We start from the raw sequence: 17,369 nt of genomic DNA on the forward strand, positions 1-17,369 counted from the left end.
CCTGTGCTTTTTAACATATTCATAAATGACCTAGAAAAATGGGTAAAGCGTGAGAAGGCAAAGTTTGCAGATGATGCAAAATTACTCAAGGTAATTAAGTCCAAAATTGACTGCAAAGAATGACCAAGGGGTCTAACAAAACTGGGTGACCAGGCAACAAAATTCCAGATGAAATTCAGTATAGAATCATAGAATATCAGGGTTGGAAGGGACCCCAGAAGGTCATCTAGTCCAACCCCCTGCTCGAAGCAGGACCAATTCCCAGTTAAATCATCCCAGCCAGGGCTTTGTCAAGCCTGACCTTAAAAACCTCTAAGGAAGGAGATTCTACCACCTCCCTAGGTAACGCATTCCAGTGTTTCACCACCCTCTTAGTGAAAAAGTTTTTCCTAATATCCAATCTAAACCTCCCCCACTGCAACTTGAGACCATTACTCCTTGTCCTGTCATCTGCTACCATTGAGAACAGTCTAGAGCCATCCTCTTTGGAACCCCCTTTCAGGTAGTTGAAAGCAGCTATCAAATCCCCCCTCATTCTTCTCTTCTGCAGGCTAAACAATACCAGCTCCCTCAGCCTCTCCTCATAAGTCATGTGTTCCAGACCCCTAATCATTTTTGTTGCCCTTCGCTGGACTCTCTCCAATTTATCCACATCCTTCTTGTAGTGTGGGGCCCAAAACTGGACACAGTACTCCAGATGAGGCCTCACCAATGTCGAATAGAGGGGAACGATCACGTCCCTCGATCTGCTCGCTATGCCCCTACTTATACATCCCAAAATGCCATTGGCCTTCTTGGCAACAAGGGCACACTGCTGACTCATATCCAGCTTCTCGTCCACTGTCACCCCTAGGTCCTTTTCCGCAGAACTGCTGCCGAGCCATTCGGTCCCTAGTCTGTAGCTGTGCATTGGGTTCTTCCGTCCTAAGGACCCTGCACTTATCCTTATTGAACCTCATCAGATTTCTTTTGGCCCAATCCTCCAATTTGTCTAGGTCCTTCTGTATCCTATCCCTCCCCTCCAGCGTATCTACCACTCCTCCCAGTTTAGTATCATCCGCAAATTTGCTGAGAGTGCAATCCACACCATCCTCCAGATCATTTATGAAGATATTGAACAAAACCGGCCCCAGGACCGACCCCTGGGGCACTCCACTTGATACCGGCTGCCAACTAGACATGGAGCCATTGATCACTACCCGTTGAGCCCGACAATCTAGCCAGCTTTCTACCCACCTTATAGTGCATTCATCCAGCCCATACTTCCTTAACTTGCTGACAAGAATACTGTGGGAGACCGTGTCAAAAGCTTTGCTAAAGTCAAGAAACAATACATCCACTGCTTTCCCTTCATCCACAGAACCAATAATCTCATCATAAAAGGCGATTAGATTAGTCAGGCATGACCTTCCCTTGGTGAATCCATGCTGGCTGTTCCTGATCACTTTCCTCTCATGCAAGTGCTTCAGGATTGATTCTTTGAGGACCTGCTCCATGATTTTTCCAGGGACTGAGGTGAGGCTGACTGGCCTGTAGTTCCCAGGATCCTCCTTCTTCCCTTTTTTAAAGATGGGCACTACATTAGCCTTTTTCCAGTCATCCGGGACTTCCCCGGTTCGCCACGAGTTTTCCAAGATAATGGCCAATGGCTCTGCAATCACAGCCGCCAATTCCTTCAGCACTCTCGGATGCAACTCGTCCGGCCCCATGGACTTGTGCACGTCCAGCTTTTCTAAATAGTCCCTAACCACCACTATCTCCACAGAGGGCTGGTATTGATAAGTACAAAGTAATGCACCCTGGAAACCATAATCCCAACTATACATACAAAATGAGGGGGTCTAAATTGGCTGTTACTACCCATGAAGGAGATGTTGGAGTCATGTTCTCTGAAAACATCTGCTCCATGTGCAGAGACAGTCAAAAAAAACCCTAACAGAATGACAGGAACTAGTAGGAAAGGGATTGGTAACGAAAATATCTGGGTACCCCACCTGTAAAAAGATATATTAGAAATGGAAAATGTACAGAGAAGCTAACAAAAACATATGGAACAGCTTCCATGCCAGGAGAGATTTAAAAGACTAGGGTTGTTCAATTTAAAAAAAAGATGACTAGGGGGACTAGGATAGAGTCTATACAATCATGAATGGTGTTGAGAAAGGGAAAAGGGCCGTGTTACTGACCTCTTCACATAACACAAGAAGTAGAGGTGATCCGATGAAATGAATAGGCAGCAGGTTTAAAACAAACAAAAGGAAGTAGTTCTTAACATAGCACACAGTGAACCTGTGGAATTCATTGCCATGGGATGTTGCAAAGGCCAAAAATATACCAGGGCTCAAAAAGAATTAGATAAGTTGATGGAGGATAAGTCCATCAATGGCTATTAGCCAAGATGATCAGTGATTCAATCCCCATGCTCTGGGTGTCCTAAAACTCTGACCACCAGAAACTGGGAGTGGAGAAGAGGGGAGGATCACTGGATGATTGCCTGTTCTATTAATTCCCTTTTAAGTACCTGACACTGGCCATGGACCATTGGTCTGACACAGTGTGGCCGTTCTTATGTTCTTATGGCTGGGGTTCAATTTCAGTTGATGATTTTTACAAACACATTGAAATATTTTCATGAGTTCTCTGATTTTTAAACAGTCTAAATTCTTTTTTATCTAAGTGTCAGTATAAACATGTTCAGAGAGGGGGCCTGTAACTGAAATGTTAGGGGTGAATCTCACCCCTGTACAGAGGCAGCACACACAACACCATCATTTAAATCCACGTAAAGACGTATTTTAAGGACTTAATTGGGTTTAAAGTGGTGCCTTGGCCTGGTGCTGACTCTCTGCACTAGGGTGATTTTCACCCTAAGAGAACAAAACAAAAAAATCCCATATTTGTAACCACGTGTAAAATAGAGACAAAAATATTTTATTGTAACTCATTGAAATACAAGTGCGAACTGTGAGCATAGTTTTTAAAGACAAACCAATTTAGAGTTTGAGAAAGCAGAATCCAGACCCGATCTTGCATGTACAATTCTAATATTTGTTACCAGGAAACGATTCCTTTTCTAATACTTCAGAAGAACAAAGAGAAGGCTCGTTCGGCTCTCTCACTTTAAAAGGCATGTACCTCCCGCAGTCTTCTCCAAGCTTTGGCAACTAATGTATCAGTAACTTAGAAAAAGTCTCACTCTACCTGGATGTAAAAATTACCATTAATTTGTTTACTTCATATATTTTTCACTACAACTGTCTAATATTTCATGCATCAGAGCCATAGATTACCCGCTCAATTTCATTTTCATCATAAATCAAAACAGGAATATAAAATAATTCTGATGTATCTCTAAACAACATTTGTTTAATTTTGAGAAGTTTATACTACAGCAGTGTCCTAAGACATGTTTTCACAATAAGGTGTCTCTGGTACAGATTTCTCAGTAAGTAATATCAGTAAAGAACAGTAAAGAAATGAATGGTTTGACTTACTGATCTCTGTATAAACGTTCTGCACTAGTATAGGGTGAGGACATATGAACTGTTGAGATGCAGGATTTAGGAATTCGTAGTTATGAAACACTGAAATTCCTTTAATGACTTTTTCGAGATTGAGGGAAACACACACATTAGACAGGAGTTTGCCATGTGAGGTGTTAGCAGACAAAGCCAACATGCCTTTGAGCCGTCCTGTCCCAGAGCAGGGAGGTGACAGGGCTGGCTAGAACTCTTGGAGTGATCACTCCTGGAATGGTGCTTTCAGATCTGGGCATTTCACTACCAGAAAAGGTGAATTATAGGGGTGCTGGAGAAGAGCAGTAAAATGGATTGGGCATTTGGAAGAAATGAATTGCTTAGGATGGGCCAAAGATTTATACGTAGGTATAACTGGGTGAAACTGAAGAAAAGAACAATTAGGGTAACAGGACTTTTTCCTAACAGAGAGTGGGGCTTTCATCAACAAACAGCTGGTTTCCATCAGTGATTTGTTTAAGACCGAATGGAACAAAACATTGGAGTAGATACTGTCAGAAACAATCCTCTGAAGTCTCAATCCCCCAAGACCTGGAGACAATGGGGACATAGGCTCTGAAGTCACGTGGAGTACGTCTGCATAGCATTTTGGAGCAAGCATCCCAGCCTGGGCTAGCAGGTCTCACACTAGTGCTCTAAAAACAGCTTTAGAGACAGCTCTAGGAAGTTTCAGCTCGAGCTGAAGCTCGGGTACCGAAGCCTGAGGGTTTGGGTGGGCTTTTATCAACCTGGGCTGAGAGACGTGCACTCCAAAATGCCGTGAAGACACACCCTGAGCCGCTTTGAAAATTTTACTTAAGAAGAGTTAAAAGTTCTTTTCCCTCCATCTCTAATTCCTGAGCCTCTACAAAGAGAACCAGAAAATAGATGTAGCTCAGTTACCATCATGTCTGAACCGCAGACATTTTGGCACTCGGAAACCTGACAATGAGACAGGGAAACCCCAGGAATTAGGGTTTTTTGTATCAACCTTGGATTTTTGTTTTTTCTCATAAGATTTCTGTATTTCTATCAATTCTCTCAGCTCAGCCTTCCCTTTTTCACACCAATGTGGTCTTTCACTTTTCTCACACAACATGTCTTTTGCCTTCTGAAGCTTCTCAGCCTTTTTGTACACCTCATTAGTGTAGAACGGTTGGTCTTTTTTCTCCTCCTCCACCATACGAGCAATCTTAGTCATCAGCTCGTCAGCTTGGGCAGCCCGTTCATCCCATGTAGCTTTATTGTTGAAAGCACAGTATCGGCCCTGACACTGTTCGATCAGCTCCTGAAGCTGTTTGTTACCCGAGTGGGAGATATACTCCTCCAGGGTTCCACTCCGTAAGTCTTCTCTGCGGGTGAAGACGACGATTGTGTAATTCATGGCCCTGGGGCCAAAAATCTCTTTTACTCTCGTCACAGCGTGCTGGTCTTCCTCCGTGAAACGGCCCAGCTGGGTCACCAGCACCAGAGCGTGGGGGCCTGGGGAGGAGAGCTCCATACAGTGACTGATCTCAGGGGTGGTTTGTTCATCAGAGTGCTTGGTGTCAAAAATAGCAGGCGTGTCGATAACCACAACCTGCTTTCCATTCCAGGTCCTGCTGTCTTTACAACATGTCTGAGTAACGGGTGTTGCCTCCAGTACGGATTCAAACTTCTCCTCCCCAAGGATGGTGTTTCTTGTTGCACTTTTCCCTCCTCCACTCTTACCAACGAGGATGATCCTCAGTTCGGATTCCCCAGTGGATCGGCTGCTGCTCCTCGGCCCTGTTGGGAACAAGTGTGACAGATTCAGAACATCACTGCGCAGGTACCAAAGAGGTGGCAGAGAACTAAGATTTGTGGTCCGGTGCTCACACTTGGCTTAATGCTTTAACTTTCTATGGAAGGGTAAATGGGCAGCCCAGGGGGCTACCAATCAAGTCAGTAAATCCTAGAGGTCTTGGATCCAAATGAGTCCTGCTGAAAGTGAAGTGAGCTTACGTCTCATCCTAGTGACCCTTTATACACTGGAAAATCATCGCACAGCACTTTGCACCATCGGGATAGGACAGACCTAGGACTGGAGGACTGGGGAGTGCTGGATTCAGGACTGAGGCCTGTTAATGGAGCTGTGTTCGGTCCCAGACAGAAGCAGCAGACGAGGACGGGAGTTTATTGGCACAGCCGTGGGGCCAAGGCTGGAGAAGCGCAGGATTCAGCAAGTGGGGCTGATTTGAAATGAGGCCTGGAACAGGGTAAACTGGGGCTATAGAGGCGGATAGGGAGGGAAGGCTGCAGCTCCAGGATTGAAAGGGGAGAGGTGCTGTGAAATCAGATTGAGGTTCATGGGCAGATCTTTGGGATACGTGTGCACGTCACTTGACTCTGTGCCCAATGTGGAGAGTGAAAGACCCCCAGCAGCAGGCCGGGACCTTTTTGAGAGATTGGCAGCATCCCCAAGAGGAGGTAACCCCAGCGCCCACCCTGCAGCACACCTGATCCAGCCAGTTCTCAGTAACAATGTCTATGGAAGGGGTCGGCAACCTTTGGCAGCCAGCTGCCAACCCCTGGTCTATGGACCCAGCAGATCCTCCTAATTACCAGCAGGTGCAGTATCCCGTATCTCAGTAAGATCAAGGAACTAGCAACGTCCTTACACCAAGACACAGCTGCCTACACCCAATGTGCTGGACTCCTCCCAGCCAGGGACCAGGCCCGGCCATGGAGCAGAGACAGCCGCTATCAGTGACCTCCTCCCATGCACAGAATGGGGGACACATGGGTCTGTCTGTGGGGTTGGAGGTCACTGACCACAGCACAGGCTGTCTCCAGGCTCGGTGCTGGTAGCTCCGTGTGCCAATGGGGAAGGTGCTGAGCTGCTGCTCCTCAGCATCACCCTCCCCGGGCACCTGCTGCCTGGCTATCAGAGGCCGGGCAGGACAGGGAAGGGAGAAGGCAGAGGGGAGGGTGATGGATGCAGGGGTGAAAGTAAGTTTGAGGAGTTACTGGTACGCCAGAGTCCTGCGCAGGGGCGTGGCTTCAACCGGAAGAGGCGGGGCCTTAAATCCCCGGGCCTTTTAAATCTTGATTTAAAGGGCCTGGGGCTCCAGCTGCAGTCGTGGGGGCTGGGAGCCCGGGGCCCTTTAAATCACCCCCGAGCTACCAGCTGCAGAGGCGGCTGGGAGCCCCAGGGCTCGGGAGCGATTCAAAGGGCCCACGGCTCCAGCTGCCGCCACCGCAGCAGAGCCCTGGGGGCTCCTGGCTGCCACCGCTACCCTGGGGCTCTGGGCTCTGACAGAGCTTTAAAGGGCCTGGGGCTCCACTGTGGTAACAGCTGCCGGAGCCCTGAGCCCTTTAAATCCCTGTTGTCCGAGCCCTGGGGTAGCGGCAGCCGGGCTCCGTCGGGGATTTAAAGGGCCCCAGGGCTCCAGCTGTTGCTACCATCTCGGCCCTTTAAATCCCCGTCGCAGCCCCGCCACCCCTACCCCAGGACTTTAAATTGCCTCCTGGGAAAGCCGGTCCCGGTACGGCACACCGGCTCTTGCTGGTACACCGTACCGGGGCGTACCGGCTTACTTTCACCTCTGGATGGATGTGAGGGAGGGGCCCCAGCAGAGAGGCCGGGGGCGGGGCTGGTAACCGGTGTGAGCGGGGGGCTCACAGGAATGGAGAGTAGAGGGAATAGGGGGTGCGGGAGGAACCTAGGGCTGAGAGGAGCTGCCGGATCCCAGTCCCATCGCCAGGGCAGACTGAGTCCCTGCTGCCACTGCTCGCGGGAAGGGGTGGGATGGGGTGTGGCCTGAGCTCCTGCAGGTAGCCAGGGGTGAGGGGGAAGCTGGAGGAGGAAGTGGGGGCCTGTGAGGGGAGCTCCCCTCTCGAGGGTGTGGAGCCCAGAGCTCAAGCTGATACCTGAGAGCAAGGAGGGGGCGGCAGAGAGAGAATGAGAGGTTGGGAGGGCGAGGAGGTGGCAGTGGACATGGGGCTGGAGTGAGCGAGGAGGGAGGGAGGAGAGGGTCGCAGTGACTGCAGGGGTCACTGGAAGGAGTTGGGGACACAGTAAGGAGCAGGAAGGGGAAGGGGAGGCTGGCGGTCTGAGATTTGAGCTGGAGCACTCATTCTGCACACAGAATAAAACAGAGACCGCTGGCTGCCGCTCCCACTCCCCTGGAGCAGGGGTTCCTGGCTGGGGGTCCCTGCTGACATCATCTCTGTGTGTCGTGGGTGGGAGTACGTCCTGTGTATGTGTTACCTGCTGCCACCCCACGTCAGCTCTATGAGGGTGGTGGCGAGACCCTGCACCGGGGTCGGGGCTCGGGGCCGGGGTGGTGATCGGGCCGGATTTCCAATTAGGTACAGTAGGCACATTCCTGGGGGCGCTGGCGTTCTAGGGCTGCCTACAAGTTAAAAGTGGGTTAAAAGTTTCATTTTTTTATGGAAAACACGAGGGTCAGTGGTAGGAGGGGATGGGCACTGAAAATGCTGTCCCTGGAGGTGCATAAGGTGCAAATCTGTCCCTGAGTGGTCGTGGTAGGTGCTCTGCTCAGAAGGGAGTGAGGTGCGTCCTCCTGGGCAGGCCCCACCTGCCTGAAGGCTGGGCGCAGTGATCCAGAGTGGAGGGAGGCCCCAGCCTGCACAAAGAGGAGCAATGGCAGGACCCCACCAGCCCAGCACCCAGCCCTTGTGTGGCTGGCCCCTGCCATTACCACCCTCGGCCTGGGCACGGCTGTAGCAGCAGAGCCATGGCACGGCGTGAAGAGGGAGACAAGCATTAAACCAAGAGCGGGGAAACTGCATAACAAAAGAATTATAAACAAAAGAAATTCCCCTCATACAAGTCCTGCAGTGCAATCTCTTAATTGTGAAAGAGCAACATACAAATGTAGAATTGTGACATAACTGCACTCAAAAACAAACCAATGTAAAACGTTAGCACCTACAAGTCCTCTTAATCCTACTTCTTGTTCAGGCGAACGCTCAGACAAACAAGTTTGTTTACATTCATGGGAGATAATGCTGCCCACTTCTTATTTACAATGTCACCTGAAAGTGAGAACAGGCGTTCGCATGGCACTTTTGTAACTGGCATTGCAAGGTATTTACGTGCCAGAATGCTAAAAATGTGTATGCCTCTTCATGCTTCAGCCACCATTCCAGAGGACATGCTTCCATGCTGAGGATGCTCATTAAAAAAATAATGCAATAATTAAATTTATGACTGAACTCCGCAGGGGAGAATTGTATGTCTCCTGCTCTGTGTTTACCTGCGTTCTGCCATATATTTCATGTTCTAGCTGTCTCAGGTGATGACCCAGCACATGTTGCTCATTTTAAGAACACTTTCACTGCAGATTTGACAACACACAAAGAAGGTACCAATGTGAGATTTCTATAAATAACTACAGCACTCGACCCAAGGATTAAGAATCTGAAGTGCCTTCCCAAATCCGAGAGGGACGAGGTGTGGAGCGAGCTTTCGTAAGCCTTAAAAGAGCAACACTCCGATGTGGAAACTACAAGAACCCGAACCACCAATAAAGAAAATCAACCTTCAGCTGGCAGCATCTGACTCTGATGATGAAAATGAACGTGTGTCAGTCCACGCTGCTTTGGATTGTTATCGAGCAGAACCCATCATCAGCATGGACACATGTCCTCTATAATGGTGGTTGAAGCATGAAGGGATATATTAATCTTTAGCACATCTGGCACATAAATATCTTGTGATGCCGGCCACAACAGTGCCATGCAAACACCTGTTCTCACTTTCAGGTGACCCTGGAAACAAGAAGCAGGCAGCATTCTCTCCCGCAAATGTCAACACACTTGTTTGTCTGAGCCATTGGCTGAACAACAAAAAGAACTGAGTAGATGTCTAGACTCTAAAGTTTTACACTGTTGTATTTTTGAGGGCATAATTCCACATTCGTGAGTTCAACTTTCATGATAAAGAGATTACACGGCAGTGCTTGTATGAGTTAAATTGAAATATTATTTCTTTTGTTTCTTTTTTACAGTGCAAATATTTGTAATAAAAATAAATATAAAGTGAGCACTGTACACTTTGCATTCTGTGCTGTAACTGAAATCAATATATTTGAAAAATGTGGAAAACATCCAAAAATATTTAAATAAATGTATTCTATTATTACAACACGCTTAATCATGATTAATTTTTTAATCGCTTCAGAGTCCTAGTTTTTTCATTTTTATAGTTAGGCTAGAAGGTGAAATGGGGGAAGGAAGGGACAAGCAAGGAGGGTGAGCCTGGGTATGACAACTGGCCACGTGTGCTCTAAAACAATTCCAGTACAAGGGCCTCAGTTCAGGAAAGAACTTAACTTTAAGTGTGTGCTTAAGGACTTCGCTGAATGGGTGCCTAGAGAGGGAGAAAAGACAGACTAAGGCCTGATCTACACTGGCGGGGGGCAGGGAATCGATCTAAGTTACGCAACTTCAGCTACGTGAATAACGTAGGTGAAGTCGACGTACTTAGTTCTACTTCGTGTCTTCACTGCAGTAAGTTGACAGCTGACACTCTCTTGCCGACTCTGCCTGCACCTGTTGCCCTGGTGGAGTATCGGAATGGATGGGAGAGTGCCCGGTGGTCGATTTATCGCATCTAGACTAGACACGATAAATCAACCCCCGCTGGATCGATCACTGCCCGTCGATCCAGCTGCTAATGTAGACAAGCCCTGAGAGTGGTCAGAGCTTGCTAGGTAGGTGAGAAGAGTTAAACTCTTATGAGATGTTGCTAATAAAGGTGGAAAGTGGGCAGCGGCCGGTGAAAGAGGAGACCTCAGGCGGGGTTTTTGAGAAGGATGATGGCAGACTTAATGAGGGGAGTAATCAGTGGATCATGAACGATGATTGCTGCAATATTGGAGACAAGTGGTGGGAGGTCATGAAAGAGCTACATGAGTTTAGGAGGACATATCACAATCCTTAAACAGTGAGTTGCACGTAATGGAGTCCAGAGTCAGGGAAATGGTATGACCATCCAGTCTAATAGTTCTTTCTCCAGCATCTCATCTTTATATTTCATTGGTGCTGATCCTTGTCTCCTCCCCACCAAATAGAAGTGAATTTACCTCTGCAGTCCGTGAAAGCAATCTCACAGGCATGTCTACAATTAAGTGACATCAAAGTGAGGGACACTTCAATTAAAAGCCTCTCAAGAGTGTGACAAACTGGTTGCTTAATGGAAATAGTCGTTTAGTATTGGTGGAATTGAACTGGATTCAGTACATTTGGGAATACTTTGGAGGTAATTTCAAGACCTGCTTGCCTGATAAGTTGATCTCTTGTAAAGGTTTCACTGTATGTGATGTTGGTAAAGAGCAATTGCTAATTTCATTTACTGACCCTTATAAAATGTTTTCCACTAAGGGCTGGTCTACACGAGAAAGTTAGGTCGACCCAGCTATATCGCTCAGGGGCATGAAAAATTCACACCCTGGAGAGAAGTAGTTAAGCTGACCTAATCCCCAGTGTAGACAGCGCTAAGTCAATAGAAGAATTCTTCCATTGACCATCTACCACCTCTCGGAGAGGTGGATTTACCACCGGGATGGAAGAACCCCTCCTGTCAGTGTAGGAAGTGCCTACACTGAACTGCTACAGCTGTGCCATTGTCACATTTCTAGTGTAGACATAGCCTGAGAGAGGTGCGGGTCTCCGAGTGGCTCAGATGCAGGATTTAAGACTTAAGCAAGTTTGAAAATGTTACCCTTAGTCTCCAGGTGCTACAGGAAAACAAACGCTTATGAGTCTGTCGGGTGACAGAGCAGCAAAATTCCTTTCATGACTTTTTAGAGTCTGTGGGGGTGTTAGGGAAACAATTTAGAAGTAAGTTTGCAATGTGACATGTCAGCAGAAAAAGCCAATATGGCTTTGGGCTGCAGAGGCAAAATGTCCAAGAGCAGAGAGGTGAGAGAGCCCCTAGGCTTGATTACAATTGGAATATTGCATTCAAATCTCAACACTTCATCACCAGGCAGGGTAAGTTACAGGGGTTCTAGAAAGAAAAGGAGTACTTGTGGCACCTTAGAGACTAACAAATTTATTTGAGCATAAGCTTTTGTGAGCTACAGCTCACTTCATCGGATGCATTAGAGAACAGCAATAAAACTGATTGGCATTTTGGAAGGATGGACTTGTTGGGTGGCTCAAGGATTTATAAGTAAGAATAATGGTTTAATACTGAGTCAAAAGAAAATGTAAGGTAACAGGAAACCTTCCTAACAGATGGAACCATCTCATAAGTGATAAAAGCCCCATCAAAAACTTGCGTAAAACTAATTTGAAAAAAAAAATGGAGACTGCAGAGTAGGGAACAATCCTCCAACATTTTCCAATATAGACATTCAATGTGAATTAATAGGTCTCTTCCATCCACCTCTAATTTCATTGATGCTATGAAATCTGGTGAAAACACACAGGAGAACTACAAAATGGATGTAACTCAATCCCGATCATCACTGGGACAGCGCTGAGCACCTTGAACAGTGGTCTTGTCTACACTATCTGCCGGATCGGCAGGCAGCGATCGATCCAGCGGGGGTCAATTTATCGCGCCTATACTAGACGCGATAAATCGACCGCTGAGCGCTTGTCCGTCGACTCCGGTACTCCAGCAGAACGAGAAGCGCAAGTGGAGTCGATGGGAGAGCGTCAGCTGTTGACTTACTGCAGTGAAGACACCATGGTAAGTAGGTTTCAGAGTAACAGCCGTGTTAGTCTGTATTCGCAAAAAGAAAAGGAGTACTTGTGGCACCTTAGAGACTAACCAATTTATTTGAGCATGAGCTTTCGTGAGCTACAGCTCACGATGCATCCGATGAAGTGAGCTGTAGCTCACGAAAGCTCATGCTCAAATAAATTGGTTAGTCTCTAAGGTGCCACAAGTACTCCTTTTCTTCATGGTAAGTAGATCTAAGTACGTCGACTTCAGCTATCCTATTCACGTAGCTGGAGTTATGTATCTTAGATCGACCCCACGGGGTAGTATAAACAAGCCCTAAGGAACCTAACATACAATGAAACTTACTATTGTTTAATTCTGTCTGCAGTTTTAGTTTTTTCCTATGGGATTTCTCTTTTTCCATGGATGAGTCCTCTCCCCCTTGATTTCCTTCCTGTATATCCGCTTTCGTATCATCTTCCACTTCGCCCATCTTATTTTTACTTTTATCTGTCTCACCTTCTTTTCGAAACGTCTCAGGTGCTTTACACATCAGATAGTCTTTATGCTCCTCCTCCACCATATGATCAATCTTAGTCATCAGCTCATCAGCCTGGGCAGCCCGTTCATCCCATGTAGCTTTATTGTTGAAAGCACAGTATCGGCCCTGACATTGTTCGATCAGCTCCTGAAGCTGTTTGTTATCCGAGTGGGAGATATACTCCTCCAGGGTTCCACTCCGTAAGTCTTCTCGTCGGGTGAATAAGACGATTGTGTACTTCATGGCCTCGGGGCCAAAAATCTCTTTTACTCTCCTCACGGCGTGCTGGTCTTCCTCCGTGAAACGGCCCAGCTGGGTCACCAGCACCAGAGCGTGGGGGCCTGGGGAGGAGAGTGCGACACAGTGACAGATCTTATGGGTGGTATGTTCATCAGAGTGCTTGGTGTCAAAAATAGCAGGCGTGTCGATAACCACAACCTGCCTTCCTTTCCAGGTCCTGCTGTCTTTACAACATGTCTGAGTAACGGGCGTTGCCTCCAGTACGGACTGAAACTTCTCCTCCCCAAGGATGGTGTTTCCTGTTGCACTTTTCCCTCCTCCACTCTTACCGACGAGGATGATCCTCAGTTCGGATTCCCCAGTGGATCGGCTGCCGCTCCCCGGCCCTGTTGGGAACAAGTGTGACAGATTCAGAACATCACTGCGCAGGTACCAAAGAGGTGGCAGAGAACTAAGATTTGTGGCCCTGTGCTCACACTTGGCTTAATGCTTTAACTTTCTATGGAAGGGTAAATGGGCTGCCAAGGGGGCTACTGATCAAGTCAGTAAATCCTAGAGGTCTTGGATCCAAATGAGTCCTGCTGAAAGTGAAGTGAGCTTACGTCTCATCCTAGTGAACCTTTATACACAGAAAAACATCGCACAGCACAGCACTTTGCACCACCGGGTTAGGGCAGACCTAGGACTGGAGGACGGGGGAGTGCTGCAGTTCAGGACAGAGACCTGTTAATGGAGCTGTGTTCGGTCCCAGACAGAAGCAGCAGACGAGTTCGGGAGTTTATTGGCACAGCTGTGGGTCCAAGGCTGGAGAAGCGCAGGATTCAGCAAGTTGGGGCTGATTTGTCATGAGGACTGGAGCAGGGTGAATTGGGGGTAAGGAGGGAAGTATGGAGCCTCAGGATTGAAACAGGACGGGTTACTGAGAGTTCAGACTGAGGTTCATGAATGGATCTTCGAGACACATTTGCATGTCACGTGATTCCATGCCCATTGTAGGAAGTGAAAGATTCCTGGGATTGTATTCAATTCCAAACACGAAACCAGCATGCACGGCCATGAATTCTGCTACTGCTTGGCAAGAGTACAAAAATATACAGTATCTAGCCAGCTGTTCGGGATAAACCGATGGCTGGGGCAACAGGGGATACTGCAGTTCAAGACTGACGTGCATAAGCAGAGCCACGTAGGAAGCCCAAGAACTGAAACAGGAAGCTGGGTGGCAGGCGAGAACTGAAGTTCCTGAGTCAAGCTGCAAGAAAATTTTTCTTATCACCTAAGAGCACTGGCCCATTACTCTTGGTATAGCAGTGGGTGTTTTGTTTAACAGTGTCTCGTGTTGGGAGGGAATACTTTGGTAGAAGGGATGATGGAAGACTGGCAGCCTGTGGGGTAGTGTTAAGGTTGATACATGTTGTTAGGATCTAGATATTCAGGCCTGTCTGTAAAGGCCTAGACTCTAAGAATTTAGGTGTATTTTTATCACTTGGCTAGTGATAGAGATATAAAAGAAAGAATCAAAATCACTGTCTGCCGGTGTAAGGGCCTTCTCTTACTGTGACAGTCTGAGGCCCTGTTCTTAGGCTAAGGCCTTTGGCTAAGCAGCAGAGGCAGCCATAAGCTGGGAAGCGACCGGTCACCTCCTCACATCCCAAACTAGTCACATTGAAAGAAGGCGCTATTGGGCTCTTAGGATACAATCCTGTCCTGATAGTGCCTATCGCCTCCAGAGAAAGGGAAGTGCCTAGAAAATGTAAAAGGAAACTTAGTTTGATAGCATCCTGTCTGGCAAGAACTCACTTATCAATAGCTGGGATGTGAAATCCTCCCTTCTGTATTGTTTTGTCATTATAGTTCCCACTTTGCTATTGTTTGTCTGTATCATCTCTGTCTGGTTCTGTGATTGTTCCTGTCTGCTGTATAATTAATTTTGCTGGGTGTAAACTAATTAAGGTGGTAGGATAGAATTAGTTACATAATCATGTTACAATATGTTAGGATTGGTTAGTTAAATTTCAAGAAAATGATTGGTTAAGGTATAGCTAAGCAGAACTCAAGTTTTACTATATAGTCTGCAGTCAATCAGGAAGTGAGTGAGTGGGGGAAATGGGAACAGGGAATGGGGGAAATGGGAACAGGGAATGGGGATGGGAAAATTGGAATCATGTTTTGCTAAAGGGGGAAATGGGAACAGGGAATGGGGGTAAGGAAATTGGAATAATGTTTTGCTAAGGGCAGGAATGGGAACAGGGACACAGGTGTAAGGCTCTGTGGTGTCAGAGCTGGGAAGGGGGATACTAAGGAAGGAAACTGGAATCATGCTTGCTGGAAGTTCACCCCAATAAACATCGAATTGTTTGCACCTTCGGACTTCGGGTATTGTTGCTCTCTGTTCATGCGAGAAGGACCAGGGAAGGAAGCGCGTGAAGGAATAAGCCCCCTAACACATGTGAGCTGGAGTCATGGTAAAGTGTGTACCTGCGGTTGGAGGGGTAGAGATTACGTACTGGCAGGTGGTTTAACTTTTCATTTTTTTGCTTTTGTGGGTTTGTCAGTCATATTGCGTGTAGGAAACTGACTGCTTCACTGAAATGTTTTTGTGTATGAATCTCCCAGGTTTTTAAAGGCTTACGTGGGAGTGGAGCGGTGCGCAGACCTTTCAGGAGAAAGCTAGAGGTGCAGATGCCAAGGAGAAGAGGTTCTATGTCAGCAGCTGCACATGAACCTTAAGAACATAAGAACGGCCACACTGGGTCAGACCAAGGGTCAATCTAGCCCAGTGTCCTGTCTTCCGACAGTGGCCGGTGCCAGGTGCCCCAGAGGGAATGAACAGAACAGGTCATCATCAAGTGATCCATCCCCTGTCACCCATTCCCAGCTTCTGGCAAACAGAGGCTAGGGACACCATCCCTGCCCATCCTGGCTAATAGCCATTGATGGACCTATCCACCATGAACTTATCTAGTTCTTTTTTGAACCCTGTTATAGTCTTGGCCTTCACAACATCCTCTAGCAAGGAGTTCCAAAGGTTGACTGTGTGTTGTGTGAAAAAATATCTCCTTTTGTTTGTTTTAAACCTGCTACCTATTAATTTCATTTAGTGGCCCCTAGTTCTTGTGTTTATGAGAAGGAATAAATAGCACTTCCTTATTTACTTTCTCCATACCAGTCATGATTGTATAGACCTCTATCATATCCCCCCTTAGTCATCTCTTTTCCAAGCTGAAAAGTCCCAGTCTTATTAATGTCTCCTCATATGGAAGCTGTTCCATACCCCTAATCATTTTTGTTGCCCTTTTCTGAATCTTTTCTAATTCCAGTATGTCATTTTAAAGATAGGGTGACCAGATTTGCACACAGTATTCAAGATGTGGGCATATCATGGATTGATATAGAGGCAACATGATATTTTCTGTCCTATTATCTATCCCTTTATTAATTATTCCCAGCATTCTGTTCGCTTTTTTGACTGCTGCTGCACATTGAGTGGATGTTTCCGAGAACTATCCACAATGACTGTAAGATCTCTTTCTTGAGTGTTAACAGCTAATTTAGACCCAATCATTTTATATGTATAGTTGGGATTATATTTTCCAATGTGCAGTACTTTGCATTTATCAACATTGAATTTCATTTGCCATTTTGTTGCCCAGCACCCGGTTTTGTGAGATCTCTTTGTAGCTCTTTCCAGTCTGCTTTGGACTTAACTGTCTTGAGTACTTTTGTATCATCTGCAAATTTTGCCACATCACTGTTTACCCCTGTCATAAATATAAAGGGAAGGGTACACACCTTTAAAATCCCTCCTGGCCAGAGGAAAAATCCTTTCATCTGTAAAGGGTTAAGAAGCTAGGATAACCTCGCTGGCACCTGACCAAATCGACCAATGAGGAGACAAGATACTTTCAAAAGCTGGGAAGAGGGAGAACATCAAAGGCTCTGTGTCTGTCTGGGTGAGGCTTTTGCCAGGGACAGAACAGGAATGGAGTCTTAGAATTTAGTAAGTAATCTAGCTAGATATGCGTTAGGTTATGATTTCTTTAAATGGCTGAGAAAATATTCTCTGCTGAATAGAATGAATATTCCTGTCTGTGTGTCTTTTTGTAACTTAAGGTTTTGCCTAGAGGGATTCTCTATGTTTTGAATCTAATTACCCTGTAAGGTATTTACCATCCTGATTTTACAGAGGTGATTCTTTTTTACTGTTTCTTCTATTAAAATTCTTCTTTTCAAGAACTGAATGTTTTTTCATTGTCCTGAGATCCAAGGGTTTGGGTCTGTGGTTGCCTATGCAAATTGGTGAGGATTTTTACCAAACCTTCCCCAGGAAGTGGGGTGCAAGGGTTGGGAGGATTTTGGGGAGAAAGATGTTTCCAAACAACGCTTTCCCAGTAACCCAGATAAACGTTTG

At 46.6% G+C, this 17,369-nt stretch overlaps 1 protein-coding gene across 2 annotated transcripts in view; it reads right to left on the reverse strand.

Moving 5' to 3' along the window:
• Positions 1-2,961: 2,961 nt before the first annotated feature.
• The window catches only part of LOC311515297 (GTPase IMAP family member 8-like), a 42,893-nt gene continuing 28,485 nt past the window's right edge, over positions 2,962-17,369 (reverse strand). Inside the window, exons 3-4 of one of the 2 annotated variants that reach the window (XM_084618272.1) lie at positions 12,700-13,347; positions 2,962-5,282 (exon numbers count right to left, since the gene is read on the reverse strand). In XM_084618272.1, the coding sequence (XP_084474398.1) occupies positions 4,411-5,282; positions 12,700-13,347 (1,520 nt within the window). In that variant the 3' untranslated portion in view covers positions 2,962-4,410. Of the gene's footprint in view, positions 5,283-12,546; positions 13,348-17,369 lie in introns of both variants that reach the window. The other variant, XM_084618271.1, reaches the window with a different exon arrangement.

This window comes from Lepidochelys olivacea (assembly GCF_965140295.1).
Source record: "Lepidochelys olivacea isolate rLepOli2 genome assembly, chromosome: 2".
In the NCBI taxonomy this organism is placed as follows: Eukaryota; Metazoa; Chordata; order Testudines; family Cheloniidae; genus Lepidochelys; species Lepidochelys olivacea.